Source organism: Enhydra lutris, unplaced genomic scaffold (genome assembly GCF_002288905.1).
Source record: "Enhydra lutris kenyoni isolate GAN:26980312 unplaced genomic scaffold, ASM228890v2 scaffoldscaffold61, whole genome shotgun sequence".
NCBI lineage: Eukaryota > Metazoa > Chordata > Mammalia > Carnivora > Mustelidae > Enhydra > Enhydra lutris.
Genome location: NW_019154145.1, coordinates 10,255,257 through 10,273,532, shown reverse-complemented (window position 1 = coordinate 10,273,532; position 18,276 = coordinate 10,255,257). Strand labels below are relative to the sequence as shown.

At 39.5% G+C, this 18,276-nt stretch overlaps 1 protein-coding gene across 3 annotated transcripts in view; it reads left to right on the top strand.

Moving 5' to 3' along the window:
- Nucleotides 1-18,276, top strand: part of LOC111158619 (USP6 N-terminal like) — a 141,077-nt gene that overhangs the window by 87,923 nt on the left and 34,878 nt on the right. Inside the window, exons 1-2 of one of the 3 annotated variants that reach the window (XM_022520760.1) lie at nt 5,727-5,802; nt 13,214-13,321. The exons of the other annotated variants lie outside the window; for them this stretch is intronic. Coding sequence (XP_022376468.1) covers nt 5,764-5,802; nt 13,214-13,321 — 147 coding nt within the window. The 5' untranslated portion in view covers nt 5,727-5,763. Of the gene's footprint in view, nt 1-5,726; nt 5,803-13,213; nt 13,322-18,276 lie in introns of those variants that run through there. 3 annotated transcript variants of the gene reach the window in all.

The following is an 18,276-nucleotide window of genomic DNA, read 5'->3' as shown; positions in this document are numbered from 1 at the left end:
AGTTGGTCCTGCCTAGGGTGGGAAAAAACTGGAGATTGAGAAGCAGCAAAGGAGACATTGGTCTCAGTCAGTTTTAGTCCTTTATACCTTTCTTGCCTGAGCAGGAGGGGCCAGTCCAATTCAGAGGGGAATCGCTTAGGACAATCGGGTATCAGATTGCAAACTTCAAGTGGAAGTTTCGTCCTTTTCTGAAAACAGCTCATGGGAGGAAAAGTGCACAACAATATACCGTTTCCATAGTCAGTGGAGGTGACAGAGAGGTAGCAAAGGGAATATAGGATAGACACAAAGACCTCGGCATTATTTTCCTCTTGATATATGTTGTTTTTACATTCTTGGGAGAATAGAATTTTCCTATACTAATGTGTCTTCTATCTGCTTTTAACAGTTGTAATGATGAACTCACCTAGTACCCACATCTTAGTTTTTAAAAACCATTCCCCATTAAAAAGAACGACTGTTTCTTTTCTTTCTTCTTCTTCTTTTTTTTAAATAAGACTTTTATTTATTTGAGCGTGAGAGAGCGTACCAGCAGGGCGAGGGGCGAAGGGAGAGGGAGAAGTAGACTCCTTGCTGAGCAAGGAGCCCAATGTGGGGCTGTGTCCCAGGACCCCGGGATCATGACCTGAGCTGAAGGCAGACACTTAACTCACTGAACCACCCAGGCGCACTGAACCACTGTTTCTTAAAGAAGTGGCTGATCTAGGTTTAGCGTAGAAAAAGTAAAAAGTAAAGTGAACCTGATTATATTGTGCCACGTAGGGCTTGTCTAAAGGATCTACTTGAATTAAAGGAGGAAATCTCCAACCTGGAAAGAGGAAGTCCTGCCAAATTTGGGACAATTTGAGCTTCTAAAAGAATAATGACAATAGTGAATTTTAACACACTGAATGAAATAGTTCTTTTATACCATAGTGCTATTTGAAAGGGAGGAGGAGCTAGAAGGGAAAAACTTTGAAATAGAAAAGTATCAGTTAATAGTATAGAAGGAATCATCGGAAAAAAAAAAAAAAACCCACATCATTTTAGCACCATCAGAATCAGAATCTATTTAGGCAGAGATTATCAGTGGATGATAAGACCACAGACTTGTTAAGGACCAGGATGTTCACAGTCCCTCAAAGTGTGCTACACAGATTATAGTTGACCGTTGACCATACAGCAGAGTGACCCCTCATGAAGTTGGAAGTCCACATACAACTTTAGACTCCCCCAGATCTGATCATGGGTAACATGAACAGTCAATTAACTTAATCAATGTATTTAATATATTAATATATATTAATGTATTTTATATGCTCTTTGTGTTAAATACTATATTCTTACAATAAAGTAAGCTAGAGACAAGAAAATGTTTTAAGAACATCGTAAGGAAGAAAAAAGTACATTTACAGTCCCATGCTGTTGCCAGCATATAAGCGGACCCATGCAGTTCAGACCCGTGTTGTTCAAGGGGGAACTGTAGAAGTCTATGGTGTGCTGTTCTTCTGACCTTCTGTGGGTTTAAAGTATTTCAAAGTAAAAGTTAGGAGAAGTAAGATGTCTGTAGTTGAAGTCAACAGAGTTATCTACTATCAATTTTGTACGGACTTCTAACATTAGTAGTTCTGCCTTTTGGCAGTACTTTGAAAAGTATTGCCAATATGAAGGACTGATACCATTTTTACCGTTATGCTACATAAATGCTACATAAGAGAGACTATTATAGTTCATTTCTGGTTATTTCTCTATCACGGTGGTTGATAAATTGTTTATATTTATTTGACTTTTAAAGTAAAAGTGCCACTATTTTAGGTGATGAAATTAAAATAGGAGTATATGATATGATTCCTGTTCTCAAGGAGTTTATACTTGAATAATAATAATAATAACGATAAGATTTGGGCATTTAGGGCAACTAAAGCACAGCTGTTAGGTGTTAGAACAATAATCATAATAATTCTTATTTTGTAGACAAGACAACTAGGATATAGAGAGATTAAGTAACTTGCCCCAAATGAAAGATAGGAAGGGGCAGAATTAAGATTTGAATCCAGGCCAGCTGGGACCTTAGTCCATGTCATGAAATGCTGAGGAACAGTTAATTCTGGTTGGAGGATGGAAGCATTTGAGAAAGGTTCCAGACTTTTGACATCTGACTCGGTCTTGAGAGGATACATTTTACCTAAATGATGGTGGGGAAGAGCATCACTGGCAGACAAATAGCCAACTTTGGTTAAAGAGGCATGACATGAGATCATGTGCTGGGAGTGACAGGTATTTCAGAGTGGCCAGGTCATACAAGTAGCAAGAAGTAAAACTGGAAGGCGAATGGGACCATATTGTGAAGGGCCGTCCATGTAGAAGTTTGAACTTCATTTGTAGATAGTGAGTAGCCATTGAAGGGTTTTTAACCGTGACACATTCTAAAAGTTTTGGTAGACAGGATTGAAGACTATCAGGGCTGTGAGTAAGGAGTTAGTGCCTTCATCTAGGAGTTAGGATGCTGAACTAGGGTAGGGGGCGTGTTGAAAGCAAGAGACGGGGATGGGACCAGCAGAGTGTGGTTTGGGGAGTGGGATGGAAGGGAAGGGATGATGAAAACCAAGAAAAACTAGAACGTTTGATGGCCTTAGTAGGTAGTGATGCTGTTATTCATGTTGGGAAGAGCAGGGTGACAGCAGCATGGTCAGGGAAGTAGTTTTGGATATGTTGAGATGGAGTGTCTGCTGAGGTACGTCAAGATTCTCACTTGCTCTCTTATATTCTAGTTTGTCTTGATGTTACTGAGTCCACGACAAGATGGGGTTCCTTAGCCTGTTTAGAATTTCTAGAGCATTCAAGTTCCCATTTGTTACTTGTGATTTTAGTTACTTCTTACTTCAGAATAAGTTCTGGAACAGTTAGTTTTAGCATGTTTGGTGATAAAGTATATTTTATCCTCGAGTTAGAGATTCATGACTGGGGTAGGGGGACAGACACTTGCATTCAAGTCAGGTGTGGTTGAATTGATGGCATTAAGGAATTAACATTTAAACCTGATGGAACTGCTGATACGTAATTTTTAAGTCCTGCAGCTCGGAGCTTTTCCAAGATGTGTCTTTTTTTTTTTTTTTTTTCCCTTCCCTGTAGGGGAAAGAAAAGCATACTTTATTAATGGCTTTTAAAATTGTGTGTGTTTGTGTGTGTGTTTTGCCCTTGCATGTTAGTGTGTAGCATTTAACATTATGTATATGGTAAGAGTTGGAATACAGAATATGTCTTTAAAAAAAAGAATAACTATTTCTTAAAGTGATTCATTGATAACTCATAGTCACAAAAATGAAAGACAACAGGAGATCCGCGAGTTCTCAGCAGGGCTGTTCCTGGCAAGTGTGTGTTATTATACTCTTGGGTTGGCTTGAATTATTTGGTGTTTTCCTGTTGGAGGAGAAAGGGATTGTGCTTTGAAGAAGTCAGGGGAGGAAGTACAGAAGAGCAAAAAAAAATACTTAACTTAGATCAATCTTAATTTTTCACAGCTTGGCCTTCTCTAAAGTCACATTTAGCAGAAACATTAATTAGATTTCAGTGCCTCACCGAGCTTTACAATTAAACATATTTCTGGAACCATCTGCAACATTTTATCACTAATAATATAATGAAGAATATGCTTAGTCTTTTGAAATATGGGAATTATAGCAATATGTTTTGCTCACGAGTGATCATCTTTTATTATGAAAAACCCATCACAATTTTTAGAAAGAGTTAAGTAATTAAAGAGTTTAAAAAATATGCCTAGAAGTAAAATTCTCTAAAAATATTTTCATTTTTGGAAAATGAGGATCTTTTCCTAAAATCAGGATTTTCTTTGGGATTTTATGCTTCTTCTAAATCTAAAAACACTGTTGGTGGGCAAATGTCATCTGCCTGTGTGGGGCTGTGTTGAAGACCGTTGATAAGGAGCCATTGCTTTCATTGGAAACCTCAGTCACGTGACCTGTGCAGAGGCCACGTGGGAACAGGAGACCTCGCTGTGGTGGCTCATAGGGCAGGTCCTGAAGCCAAACTGCCTGGCTGTGACCCGCTCTTCGCACTTGAATTTACTACATAGGGGACTCTGAAAGCCAATAAGCCACCTTGTGCCTCTGTTTCCTTATTTGTAAAATAGAGATGATTGTATGTACTTCATAGGGTTGTAACGAGCACACTGTTTTGAGCATAAAGTAGATCTTCAGAACTGTTTTCTGTGCTGTCTAGTCTTTCATTTCCTTTGTTTTTGATTCATAGACCTATTTAGACTTACAGAGTCCTCCAGAAAAGAAAATGTGGGCATTGGGAATTAACAAAATAGCGGAATCTCAGCTCACTCATAAGAAACGATCACATTGGTCTCATTTCATGAAAATGAAATAGTTTGACCCTGCTCTGTGCCTGGCAGTGTTCCAGGGACTGGGGAAAACGCCCACATGTCTGTCTTCATGTGGCACCCAGGCCTTACGGGAGAATGCAGGTTAGGTGTGCGGCAGATGTGGGCACCCTAACTCGGAAGCCTGGTAGGAGACAGTCCTTCCACCTGGTCACAGACAGGTCACCGCCAACTTCCTGGCTGAGGAGGGTGTTTTCCCTGGTCTGAAAGGATGGAGTACAAATGTGCCTTCTGAGCGTTCAGGCTTTCATAGGGACAGAGGAGCTGTATATGCCCAGACCTTTTTCTAACCTTACTAATTAAACAAGTCACTTTACCACCTTAAGAGTGAATAAGAGATTGGATAGCAGGTCCAAATAATTAGGAAAAAAAATTCCTTCTCCTGGAAGCCAAAGAAGGAAGGAAGAAGCATTTTCTGTACCACCATCCCTGTACCCCAGCTTTGCTCCAGTTCCAGTCTGGTGTGACATCCAAGACCCCTGCCTACATTTCCAGCCCCATCTTCTGATGCTTCCTTTTTTAGACCTTTAGAACTACTGTAGGCCGCCCATGGTGCCGTACTGTCTCAGAACATTTATCCATGCTTCATGGAATATTCGGTCCCGCGTTGCACGTGATAAAAATTCTAATACTCTTTCAGCAAACCACAGTTCTTCATTTAGGGCTTATCTTCTTTAACATCCCTCACTGGATTTGACTACTTCTTGCATTGTGACCTTGTGGTCACCTTTTCTGACTGTGTGTTGTCATACCTGTCACAGTACCATCAATGTCAAAGACAGTTGCCCTGAACTTTATTCGGGACAGCAACTCTTACTTACTTTGGATAAATTTTTCACAACATTTTGCTAGGTAGATATCACTTGCTCCACAAAACAAACACCCAGCTCTCCTTTAAAGAATCATCTCCATCACTGAAAACATTAAGATGGTAGAATTTAGGAAAATGTCAGAGAATGGAATTTTAAGTTGTTTTTTTTTTGTTGCTGCATAAAAAATATTGCACAATATTTTAGAACTTCCTTTTGGTTTAATTTTGTAGAATACATGGGGTTTTCAGTGATTAGTTTAAAAGCATTAGAAAATTTAAACAATTCCTTTCTCTTTACCTGTCCCATTGGAGCATCTCCCATATATCTTAACTTCGGCTGTGGAATACTATTGCTACAACTATAATCACTTATCTGCCTTTTTAAAGTTAGATAGTGTATTTGCAATCCAAGTGCTTAACTGTTTTAGTAGGTTTTTTTAAGCAGCATTTTCTTTGACCTTTTTTTTGTACTTTGTAAGTATGAAGCCTCAAACAGTAACAATGAATCTCAATTTTATTTTAGCAAAAGCAACTGGAAATTGAAAGAACTACTAAGTGGTTGAAAATGCTAAAAGGATGGGAAAAATACAAGAACACCGAAAAGGTAATTAAAATAATGTTACTTCTCTCTGAAACTGCACAAATTCAATGTGGATTGTCCCAATAAAAGTTTCTTTTAAATTATAGAAGTATTCGTGTTCATATTCCTTCTAAAACTTTCAGTAGAATTTAATTTAGTGGGATGCCTCAAATTAGGAGTCATTACGTTGTAACAGAATATCCAGGTCAGATCGGTTTCAGCACTTTAGAGGATGTCCCTGCTAGTCCGGAGGTAGATGGTTTCAGGAGTGATTCGCTTCAGACGCTCCATCATGTTGCCTGTGACGTTGTGTCACTCCCTCTCTCTTCTCTGCCTTCTCCAGTGCCAGCTTTACCTTGAGGTTGGCTTCCCCCTGGGATCAGAATCCTTGCAGCAGTTCCGGGCTTTATACCCACAGGTCATACTGCTCAGGAAGAAGGCTGGCCTCGAAAGCTTTCCCTGAAGCAGGAGCAGTCTTTCCAAAATCTTTTTGCCCTGCAGAGTTGGTGCTGAGTTTTAAACCAGTGAAAACGTAACACACACATCTATTACCGTCACTGCCACTCATCACAAAAGTCTTTAAATATTGGGAAGCTGTGGAGTTCTTGGTGGTGGAAGTTTTTCTTAAAAGAGGAAAGGTCTCTAGTTCAATAAAGTTGGCAATGCCAGAGCTAACCCAAGTGAAGCAAAGTCAAGTCCTTTACAACAGGACTCCTCAGAGTCTTTACTATTGTAACACGTGGCAGGGAGAACACACCTTCAAGACAGACCTTAAGCTGAGTGGAACTTACTCAACCATGGAAATCTTTTTGTCAGAGGGCATCTCACAGGACTAGTGCCCCTTTTCTTTTTGAGCATTCCAAAATACCCTTACTTAACGTCTGTTAGACTCTTTTATTATTTTATTTTCATCAGGAGTAAGCTCGTTTTGAGGTTGTTGGTTTTATTAAGTGTGTTTGGGCATTAGGTTGGAACTCAAGATGTTTTTTTGAGAGGAATCTGTTCAAAGTAGAATGTTAGTTACAACATCTGTGCCCTTGTTCATTATCATGCTGTCTCCCAGAGTGGCCTAAAGTTGGCGCCTACTTTACTCCATGTCTGTGGGAAGATTGCTCAACTGGTAATTACAGGGTAAATGTTGATGTGCGGCACCTCCACTTTCATCTCAACATTTCTTCTAAGAAGAGATCTGTAGATTTATATGGCTTTATGTTCTTCTCGAGTATACATATATCTGTGAAAGTATATGAGCCGGTATAAAAATGAGCAATTCTACCATTATTCTGACAATGACTCTGGCTAACGTAGTTCCCAGTAAGAGAGATTTTTAACAGAACGGTTTCCTTGATGTATAATTTTAAAGCACTTTCTCACAACTATAATGCTGGAATTATTTGATAATATATGGTCCAATTTGGTGAGCAACAGAATGTACCTTCTAAAAGAATTGCTGCTTTCAATTCATACCTCGTTTTAAATTGCACTGAGGAAAAAAAAAAAAAGGAGCGTGTGTTTTTCTTCTCTTCCAAGAGGAGGTGGAAGTTTTCTGTCCACAGATTCCTTACTTATATAATGGTAATACAAAGGAACTTCTAAAAGTGTCTTGAGATTAAAATATAGCTGTGATAAAGAATATTTGGATCTTTAGAATCTAAACTTTAATGAAAGACAGTTTCCATTAAGGTTGTTTGTGTTGCCTGTGTCTCACAGTTCTCATGGCCCCTGGTTTAATAGTACTGGGTTTAAAAAACACAGCCTATTAAATGAAGTCATCTCTGTTAAGTGGAGACATTATGATTTAATTAGTCGTGGTATAATTGTGTCTAAGCTATGTCACAGCAGAGTACCTATGACAGATAAAGTTTGTTCCCTTTTTTTAAGTCAAGTAATTGAAGGGACCTTATATTAGTTTGCATTTTATTTTACTGATGGGAGAATGGAGGCACCAAATTTATAAATAAATTTCTTAAGGTCACACAGATTGTTGGTCGCAGCAGGAGGTCCCATGTCCACACTCGAAGGCTCGTTAACTGTACCATCTTTCATGTTTGCTTTCCCTTTGGTGTTTGTCAATAAAAAGTCAGAAGGAAATAGAATGTGGTTATAAGAGCCAATAGGGGCTTGTGTATGGTTTAAAACTTTTTTCACATCTGGCCTTGAGGGGCTCGTGCCTATCTGGAGGCCGAGGTGGAGACGCTAATGGAACAGGGGTGTGCAAAGAAAACGGAGAGGCGGTAAAGAGATCAGCAGCTCAGCACGAGCTCTTGTTTCCTGGTAATACACTTGGGGTGTTGCAAGTCCCCCAGATGGAACCCTTCTGGGTTGGCTGCAAAGTTGGCTCGCGGGCCAGCATGTGATGTGGACTGGCACTGGACTAGCACGTTCATCACTACTGTGAAATCACTAACGTTAGAAAGAGTTATTGGGGGCACCTGGGTGGCTCAGTGGGTTAGGCCTCTGCCTTCAGCTCAGGTCATGATCTCAGGGTCCTGGGATCGAGGCCCGCATCGGGCTCTTTGCTCGGCGGGGAGCCTGCTTTCTCCTCTCTCTCTATGCCTGCCTCTCTGCATACTTCTGATCTCTCTCTCTCTGTTTCAAATAAATAAATAAAATCTTAAAAAAAAAAAAAAAGGAAAGAGTTATTGGAAATGTTAGGTCAGTCAGTGGAATTTTTTTTAGTTGATGGATGCTTAAATATATCTGTGTGACTGAAATAAATTACTTGTTTCTGTTGGCGAGGGAACAGAGATACTAAAAGCAAAAGGTAGATTTCAGGGAACCTTAATTTATTTTTTCTTCAAGATTTTATGTATCATACCCCTAAAAAAATTTATAACAGGATTTTAAAGGTACTACTTTTTAACTTAGAATATTAAAATGCTGTTTAAATCCAACATACAGAAATTCTGTATCATGGTTGTTAAAACTGCTGTCTGGGGGTGCTGGGTGGCAAAGTCAGTAAAGAGCCCAACTCTTGGTTTCAGGTCAGGTTGTGAAACCGAGTCCTGTGTGTCAGGCTTCATGAGCAGCATGGGGGTCTCCTGGAGATTCTCTCTCTCCCTCTCCCTCTCATGCTCTCTCTCTCTCTCTCACATATAAATAAATAAATCTTGAAAACAAAACCAGACCATAAGAGACTCTTAATCTCAGGAAACAAACCTAGGGTTGCTGGGGGTTGGAGGTGTAGGGATAGGGTAGTTGGGTTATGGACATGGGGGAGGGTATGTGCTATGGTGAATGCTGTGAATTGTGTAAGCCTGATGATTCACAGACCTGTACCCCTGGGGCAAATAATACATTCTATGTTAATTAAAAAAAAAAAAAGACAACAAACAAAACAACAAAACCAGAAACTGTGGTCCTTGAAGTCAGACTAACTGAATTTCAGTTCTTCTATAGTTTGTTTGTTGTATGATTTGGCATTACTGTTCCACATCTTCATTTTCTCATCCGTAACATGGGGATGTTAACAATAGCTTGTTCCTCTCCAGGGGTGCGATGGTACAGGCTCCCTGCTCCCCATGCTGCTCCCACTGCTTGTGCGCCCTCGCTCTCTCTGGCAAATAAACAAAAAAAATATTAAAAAAAGAAAATGCGATAGTATGACAAGGAATAAATTGATATAGAAACATATATGCAGGCTTCTAATAAATAATCACAAAGTGTTAGCGTAACATTTATTATTAAAGTCATTTTTACTGGATTCATTATTTTCCTCACCCTCATCTCCGCATTGCCCCTTCCTGCCAAATCCCTGTGGGTCCTTCAGTATTGATCCTCCCCAACTCTGTCACGTAGATTCATCCCTCCCTTCCTCAGATACAGTATTTCTCATACAGCCTCAAGGTAACCACTGCATTCACTGCCCTTACCCCAACAGCTTAATTCCTCAACTTTTTCCGGTTTTCCCCTCCAGTCTCTTGTGTCCTGTGACAGAAGGGCTAATGGCTTGTGCACATTTAGGCAGTGCAGTGCCTACTGTTCTCCTCTTCCCACTCTGGCCCCCTCTGGGGAGTCTGTCTCTGTCCGACTTCTCCCATCAGGGTGTGATGCCCAGCTCTGTAGCGGGGAGTATTTTATAATAAAGGGCTATCAGTTTATGGTATCAGTTTATCTGCCTACACACCAATTTTCCCCCCGCTACTGTGAGCTCCACAGAATTTCTTCATGTTCTAGCCAGAGCACCTACCTAGTAAGTGTTTGCCACAAAGCAGGCAATCATTACCAAGTTCCTTTTTAGAATGAATGAGCGATGTTCATTTATGAGTTGGGATAAACACCTATCACCTGCTGCTGCTGAAGTCTACTTAATTTAAAGCTGTGATCTCTTAAGAGGCTGTCGGATTTGGCAGAAGTGCCCTGAAATAGGACTAAGGGGAGAAATTCTTTGACCGAGGTGAGCCACTTCTCAGTGCCATGGTCTCCCAGCATTGAAAGAACTCGCTTTGCCTACATTACAGGCTATCATAGAAAATATGAGGTATTACTCAGTCAGTTGAAGGATTCTCGGCAAATGTAAACTGGACACTGTTCTGGAGAAGAAGCAATTTTATTTGTGTATGTCACACTTGTTATAATTCCTACTTTGTTTTACAAAATTTCCAAAATTTCTATGATGGTTGAAAATTATGTTTCTATAATGTCTTCCTGTCCTGTAAGAGTTGCATTAGAAAAACAGTAGGCATAATTTATATTTTTTCATAATTTAAAATTCTTATTTTAAGGTCTCATAATTTAATCCTTGTTCTGGTATATGTGACTTTGTATGCATGTTTTTTATTTCACTGCCTCCTAAAGCTGGATTCTAGATACATCCCTTTTTATATTCCTTTTTTTAAAATTGAAGTAGAGTTGACTCACAGTGTTATATGAATTTCAGGTATGCAGCATAATGATTTGACAACTCTGTGTTATGCTTACCTTTTAAATACAGTTTCATTATCATTATTTTAATGCTTTTCTGATCTGTGTATTTTAGTAAGTTCACTTGAGCGGAACAGTGGGTACTAGCTACATGCAAAATGGTCTTGGAAAGATGGTCTTTGTTTTTTATAAAATGTAAAATAAATACCTTTTGCTAAAAGATGGTGATATCGTGTGTGTGCCTTGGGCGCATTACTTAACTTTTTTGTGATTCACTTTCACCATCTGTAAAATTGGGATAATAAAATATGGAATCGTTGATGTGATTAAATAAGAGAAACATCTATATATAGTTTAAAATAGTTTCCTACATATAGTAAATGCCCAGTAAAAGTTGTGCCTCATTTTTCTAGCCCTGGAGTAGCACTGGGACCATTAATTTTTTCTTTCTACCTGAAATTTCTCTCTCTTTTTTTTTTTTTTTTTTTTTTTTTTTTTAAGATTTTGTATTTATTCAACAGAGAACACAAAAAGTAGGGACGGTGGCAAGCAGAGGGATAGGTGCCTTGCTGAGCAGGGAGCCCAGTGTGGGACTTGATCCCTCGGATCATGACCTGAGCTAAAGGCAGCCTGAGCCACCCAAGTGCCCCTACTATTTCTTATTAATATAATCATAATTTATTTTTTTAAAAAAATGTACATACTTTAAGATGAAAAATAGACATATATAGTTGGTGAATACAGAATTGGTTTAAAAGCAATAAAATAATGTCTGAAGTCTTTTCAAGTAATATAGTATGAGAAAGACATGTCAGAACTCTTGTTTTACTCATTGAAAACATCAGCCTGATGGAGATTCATGTCCATCGAAGTTAATCTGCTCACCGTCATCATATTCTACTTGGTTATTAAACTTTCACTTTTCACTTTTGTAGTAGTTTCCACACCTTCTGATACTCATTGGATGCTTGAAGTAGAGTATCTTCACTTTAGAAGTTCAGGAAATAAATCGAAAATACTTCTAGTATAATGGTAAATGTTACGACTTTGGAATGAATGTAGATGACAGACTTTCTTTAGGAACATAAATCTTAAATTCATTTTTTTTTTTTAAATGACACTCAGTTTGCAATTAAAGGTGGTAGCTGTTTTTCTATGTGGGAAATGTTGCACACAGCAGAGTCTGGTTTACACAGAACTTTTCTGTATATATTCGTCCAGTCAGAGCTACTGCATGGGTTTAAAAAACTTCCAGGATTCTAATCAGTATCTACTGAAATTTCAAATTTGAGGCATAGTGTGTTTATACCAAAAGAACAAAGCCAGAACTCCATATGGAATTACCTAATTCAAGGTCATTCATATGGAATTACCTAATTCAAGAGTTGTTCTACATTGTTACTCATTCTAAATCACAGCATCAGTTTATAAAACTACACCATGACTTAGGTTCTGAAGCTTTAAATTAAAAAAATTTTAAAAGTGAGGTAGTATAGAGTAGTAGTAGTTGAAACTCTGCTTCTTAACTCATAACTTGTCAGCATTTCAATTACTAGAACTTACATCCTGTTTTCTGAGCCATTCTATTCAAATATATTATTTTGATCATGAAGGTAATTATGTACCTATTCTTACCTCAGTCCCCAAGGTTTCTGCCATAATTTGTTTAGTCATTTCTTTGTTTAGACATGTTCTTTTAAATTTCAAAGTTTTATTGTGCACAACTTTGTAATAACCATAATAGATTTGTATGTTATTTGAATATATAGCTTTGAGGAGAAAGGATACAATTATAGGAAGATGGAGAAGCAGATGGAGTCTTAGGATTCATAGAGTGACAGCGTACAAGGATCCAAAGAGTTGACAAAACTGATGATTTATTCCTTATCTCATTCAAAAGCGATGGCAGGTTATTCCTGGAGAACTACCAAAATCAAAAAGAGGAGAGGGAGATGGGAGTATGGGGTAGAGGTGTGGAGGGGAGAGGAGGGACAGGGACTTGGGGAGTGGGGAGAGAACTAAAGATTGTGGGGGGACCTTAGCCGAGTCGTGAGCTAGACAGGGTATGTTATGTTGATAGGCTCTGGAAAGCCCCAGAGAGAAGATGCCGCAGGAAAGGATATTAGGGCTACACTATTCTCTACACTCCCATGAAAACACTTTGGGGACAAGGAAATCTTTTTGCTATTTGAAGCCTTTTAGATGTGTGGGGGAAAAGGAAGAAAGTATGTAACTAGTTAATTATATCAACAGGGAGTGTGTAAGTCAGATGTTCACACCTTAAAAAAGAGCACTGATCATGCTGTCATGCTGGGTGAGGAGCACCTTTGTAACCATATGAAAATACTCATGTACTAGGCGTACTTAATGTTTTCCTTGTTGTGTACTCTGCCGGCCTGTGTGTGTGCCTCCCACCCATCGAGATGATGGGATCCAAGTGTCCCATGTCAAAATGTATCAGTTATCATGGATGCTTTGAAAAGAAAGGACTAACAGGTATTAATTAGTTGATTTGAGGGCTCAGTCTAAGATTTTTGTCATTTATAACCTTCAATTTATTTATTTCAATAAGTTTCATAGGAGAATTTACAAAGGAATCCCACTCCAGCTCAGAGGTGAAGTCTGGGCTCTGCTTCTGGAGATCCCTAAAATGAAAGAAGAAACAAGAGACCTCTATAGTGTGAGTATTTAAAGCTAACTTGTTATTTTGAAATTGAAAAGTAAAACCCATTTCTCTTCACTTTCAAGGTGATGTAAGATATTCCTATCATTTGAAGTTATAGTAAAATGATATTACATTGAGTTGTAGAAGCCTATTATTTTCTTGATTGTTTGGTTTAGTGCCATGTACTTCCTGACTTGTGAACAAATACTTCAGGGAAAATGATACTTTCTGTATCAGTCAGTAAGTGTCCAGTGCTTTTCAAATACTTGAAATGACCAGTGTTGGGACATATTCATGAGGAAAATGGACTAACTCCTGACCGTAGCTGTGTGTGTGCCATGTAGTGTTTTGTTTTAAGATTTTATTTATTTATTTGACAGAGAGATCACAAGTAGGCAGGGGCTAGGGGGGAAGCAAGCTCCCTGCCAAGCAGAGAGCCTGATGTGGGGCTCGATCCCAGGACGCTGGGATCATGACCTGAGCTAAAGGCAGACGCGTAACCTACTGAGCCACCCAGGTGCCCCCCATGTAGTGTTAATAAAGAGATCTACAGTGTTGCTTCTGGACTTTGTGGGAAAACAGCGTGGGATTCAGTTTATCCAACAGCTGCCTATATGTGGTTGACTGTTTGCTTCTGGGTGTGAGAAAAGAATTTTTCTCCAAGACCAGTAGGTATCTCTAGGTATTGTTGTTTGTTAATCAAAGGTCAAACTTTTAACTCAATGATCAGTAATGCTTTCCTTAAATTAGGTAATACATTATCTTTACCTCCTTGTCATCTCAGGTATTCTCCTTTCTAAATCTGAAGTTTATAGTAACCTTTGAAAGGAATGATTATCTGAAAATCTTTTTGAAATGTGTCCCTCAGAAAGTGAATATAAATAGAATAAAATGGATGAAAGAAAAATTACTTATAATTTAAACTCAAAACTAATTATGAAAGGAACTTTGGAATACTCTTGATATTTTCTTTCCTTTTTCATGTAATGTGTTTGTGCGTGTAATATTTAATCAAGATGAAAGATAATAAATACTGGCTAATTTAAAGAGTTACTTATTTTGTCTGTCTAAAAGGTTTTTTAAATTAGCTGTTTGGGCCCTACACACACTATGAGTTTATGTCTTAGAGTTTTAGAGTTTCAAGTTATTTTAGTTCTTTTAGTCTGCTGATTAGGTACTTGCTTTTAGTATCATAGTCTTAAAGCCAGTATTGAAAATGGTGTCTGAGAGAACATATAAAATCTAACCCCAGGGTGCCTGGGTGGCTCAGTTGTTAAACGTCTGCCTTCGGCTCAGGTCATGATCCCAGAGTTCTGGGATCGAGCCCTGCATCCAGCTCCCTGCTCAGCAGAAGCCTGCTTCTCCCTCTTCCTCTCCCCCTGCTTGTGTTCCCTCTCTCGCTGTGTATCTCTCTGTCAAATAAATAAATAAAGTCTCTTTAAAAAAAATCTAACCCTAGCACCTAGCACAGTGTGTCGTAAATGGTAGGTGCTCATTAAATTCTTGTTTAATTAATGAGAGAAGACAGTTACTCTTCTTTCGCATGCTGTTTTGTTTCCTTGGGCTCTGTAAAGTGCCACAAACTGAGTGGCTGCCAACAACAGCACCGTCTTCTCTCACACGTCTGGAGGCTGGAGGTCAGACACCAGGGTGTCAGCAGGTCCCTAGATGGTCTCAAGGCTGGGGGTAGAATCCTTCCTCACCTCTTCCTAAATTCTGGCATTGCTGGCACCACTCCTGGGCTCTCAGCTGCCTCAGTCTGCTCTCTGCCTCCCTCCTCACATGGCCTTCTCCGTGTGTGTGTCCGTATGTCTGTGGTGTCTGACCTGATACGGATGCCAGTTCTCGGACCTGGGGCCACCCTCGTCCAGCATATGTCATCTTCACTCAGACATCTGCGGAGACCCTGTTTCCAAATCAGGTCCATTCACAGGTTCTGGGTAGACATGAGTTTGAGGAAGGGGCACTGTTCGATCCAGCACACATTCTATAGCAGAACTCCGCTTTCAGCAATCTTTTAGACCTTTTCTACATGGAATAAAATGATGTCAGCACTGGTTGACATGAGGGATCTATTTAGTGAATGCTGGACATACAGTAACAATAGCAAAAGAAAGGACTTGCCTTCCAGTACTTTTTTAAGGGTTATTTTTTCTAACACTTTGATAAAAAAATTTTTAAATTTGTATTCTTTGAGTTTTCCTGGCACCCTTATTTGGTGGTCTTCCTTTCCCACTCTTTCTTACTCTGTCTCTCCAAAGATGGTCAGAGGTGCTCTCTTCAGGTGGGGAGCTTGAGGAGGAAGAGAACTACTAAGATTTTTCTCGGGTGAGTGAGACTGTCGCTGGTCCTGAGCTGGCACTCTCATCCGCCACTTCCTCCTGTTCTTTCAGGCGTCCCTCAGTGTCACTTGTGTGTGTCGTGGTAGAGCTCACAGGTGGCAGTTCTGTCCATTGTGGTTAACAGCCTCACCTATGGCCTTCCTGGGGCTTCATAATCTTTTTGGCCAAAGGAACCACAATACCGCGGAGCTTTCATGTGAATGGTTTCCACTCTCCTTCCACTTCAGGTTTATAGATTCCCTAGATCCTATTTCTTTTTAAATAAAATGTATATTCTTGTATTATTATGATACTCATGGGTCTCAGCCCACCCAATCTCAGATAACTAGAAGCTGCTTTACCTCCTTGCACCAAGATAAGAAATATGCTCGATTTCCTGTATTCTGTACATTCACTGGTAAATATTCTAGGACATAATCTTTCTGACCTACTATTTTTTATCTGCTAACTGAAATTTGCTTCTGTCTTGAGGCCTTTTTATGTTGGATTTTCTTGTCCTCTAGAGAAACTGATACTGTAGGTGTGTTTGGGTGATTTTCTGCCTTTGAACTAAATTTTATTGTAAAGAACATTTTATCATGTCCTGTCAGACATTTTCTTTCTATGTTTTGACATCTCATTTATTAACAGGAGGCTTTCCTGTCAGACATTTTCTTTCTATGTTTTGACATCTCATTTATTAACAGGAGGCTTGTAGAACAATAACTGAAACCTCTTTACTTGCCCATTACCTTTAAAAAAAAAAGAACAAATATGAACAGATTACCATTTTTAAACTAAATTTTGGTAGTATCTTCTGGACCAACTTTTATCAGCGATAGTGTACAGTAATATTTTAGTGGTCGTGTGATTCTTGTATAATATTATAAATATTTTCCTGTGTATTTAGCACTCTGAATTATACTGTGATTACTCTTCATGGTTTTAAAAGCTACAGAAGCTGCCCTTGTCTGAGCTCCCACCTCAAGACACAGAAAGTACACATAGTTACAAAACCCTTGACACAGACACCCATATTCCAGATAGCCTGCTGCTTCCTGCTCTCAGCTAAAGTCAGGAATTAGCCAGTTATGTTTTCATATGTATTTATTGGAGTTGATTCAGGCAGAGATCTGTATCACCAGCACATGGTAACACGAGTCAGTATAATATATGTATATGGATGCGTAATCATACATTAGCGTGGTTAAATATAGATTAGTATACATTTTAATCTCTTTTATCTAGTTCAGCTTGGGAGATTAAATATCCTCATTCAGCTCCCGTCCCCTGAAATGCCATGAAACTGACAGCAAGGAGTTTCTGTAAAGGCAAAGCCCATGAGGAGTAAGAAACAGAAGAGAGAATGGCTGCCAGTATCTGGAAACCAGACAGACACTTACTGTACTCAGGAAACCCAAGAAAATGGAAGCCCCGGCTGCCTGATTTCGATTTCAGAATCTCCAGGAGCCTTGGTAATTGTCAACTGCAGGTGCCTCAGGGAGCGGAGGTGAAGCTCAGAACCGTGGAAGTGGCCCAGAGTCCGTCGCAGGAGGAGTTAGAGCCTTGACGTCACCCCCGCACTGGCGCAAGTCCAAGGTTTACCATTTGGAGAAAATGAATGAGAAGGCCCCTGGGCTGGAGAGGACCCAGATGTTCCCCGGGGGGGAGGGAGCAGAGGAACTGCGTATCCTGAGCTGCGGGCGTGCTGGCCTCCTTCCCAGCACATTGGTGGCCAGGTGCTTGTCTTCCTGACCAGAGACCAGAAGAAACGTCTCTGAGGAATCTGCCCAGCCGCGGGACATAAACCCAGAGACACTGACTCCAGGGGAACCCCAGCGACACCGCCCGGTCGGATCACTCTGCAGTGGAGACACAGTCGTGAAGCCCCACCTCCGCACACAGAGCTCGCCATCAGCTTTCTGGTATTCTACTTTTAAATAGAAGCAGACAGCGAAATACCGCTGTTCACTTGAGGAAAGGAGCTAACAGAAAGACACACGAGAACAAATGGAAAAAAGAAACGTGTAAGAAACAGACTATAGAGCAAGAAGAAAACTTAGAAGAATGATCACAAGCATCTTCAGAGGGATCAAACTAGGTATTACATCCATAAAGCAAGTATAGAAGCCTATAAAAAGGAACCTTTGAGAAAAACAAAGAGCTTTTTAGTTATAAAAAATTATACTAGAACTGAAAGATTTGAGAGGATGTTTGAGAGTAACAATTGAAGGAATTTCCTAGAAAGCAGATGATAAATTCAAAGAAATGGAAAATAATAGAGAAAATACAAGAAAGTTAAATGACAGCTAGAGATTCCACACTGTAATAATAAGAGTTCCAGAAAGAGGAAATGGGAGTGCAGGCGGGAGGGATGAAGAAATCACTCAGAACTGAGAGACGTGAGTCTCCGTTTATAAGATTGAAAAGATCCATCAGGTGCCAGCCCTGTGGATAAAAATAGATACAAATCAAGCACAAAAGTGTGAAGTTTCAGGACATGGAGAGAAAAATGCCTACGAGCTTCTAGAGGAAAAGCAGATTTCGTACAAAGAAACCAGAATTAGAGTGGTGACACTAGAAACTAGAAGACAGTAAAGGCAGTGCCTTTTGAGCAAAAATATCTTCCAATTTAGAATTCTAAAACAG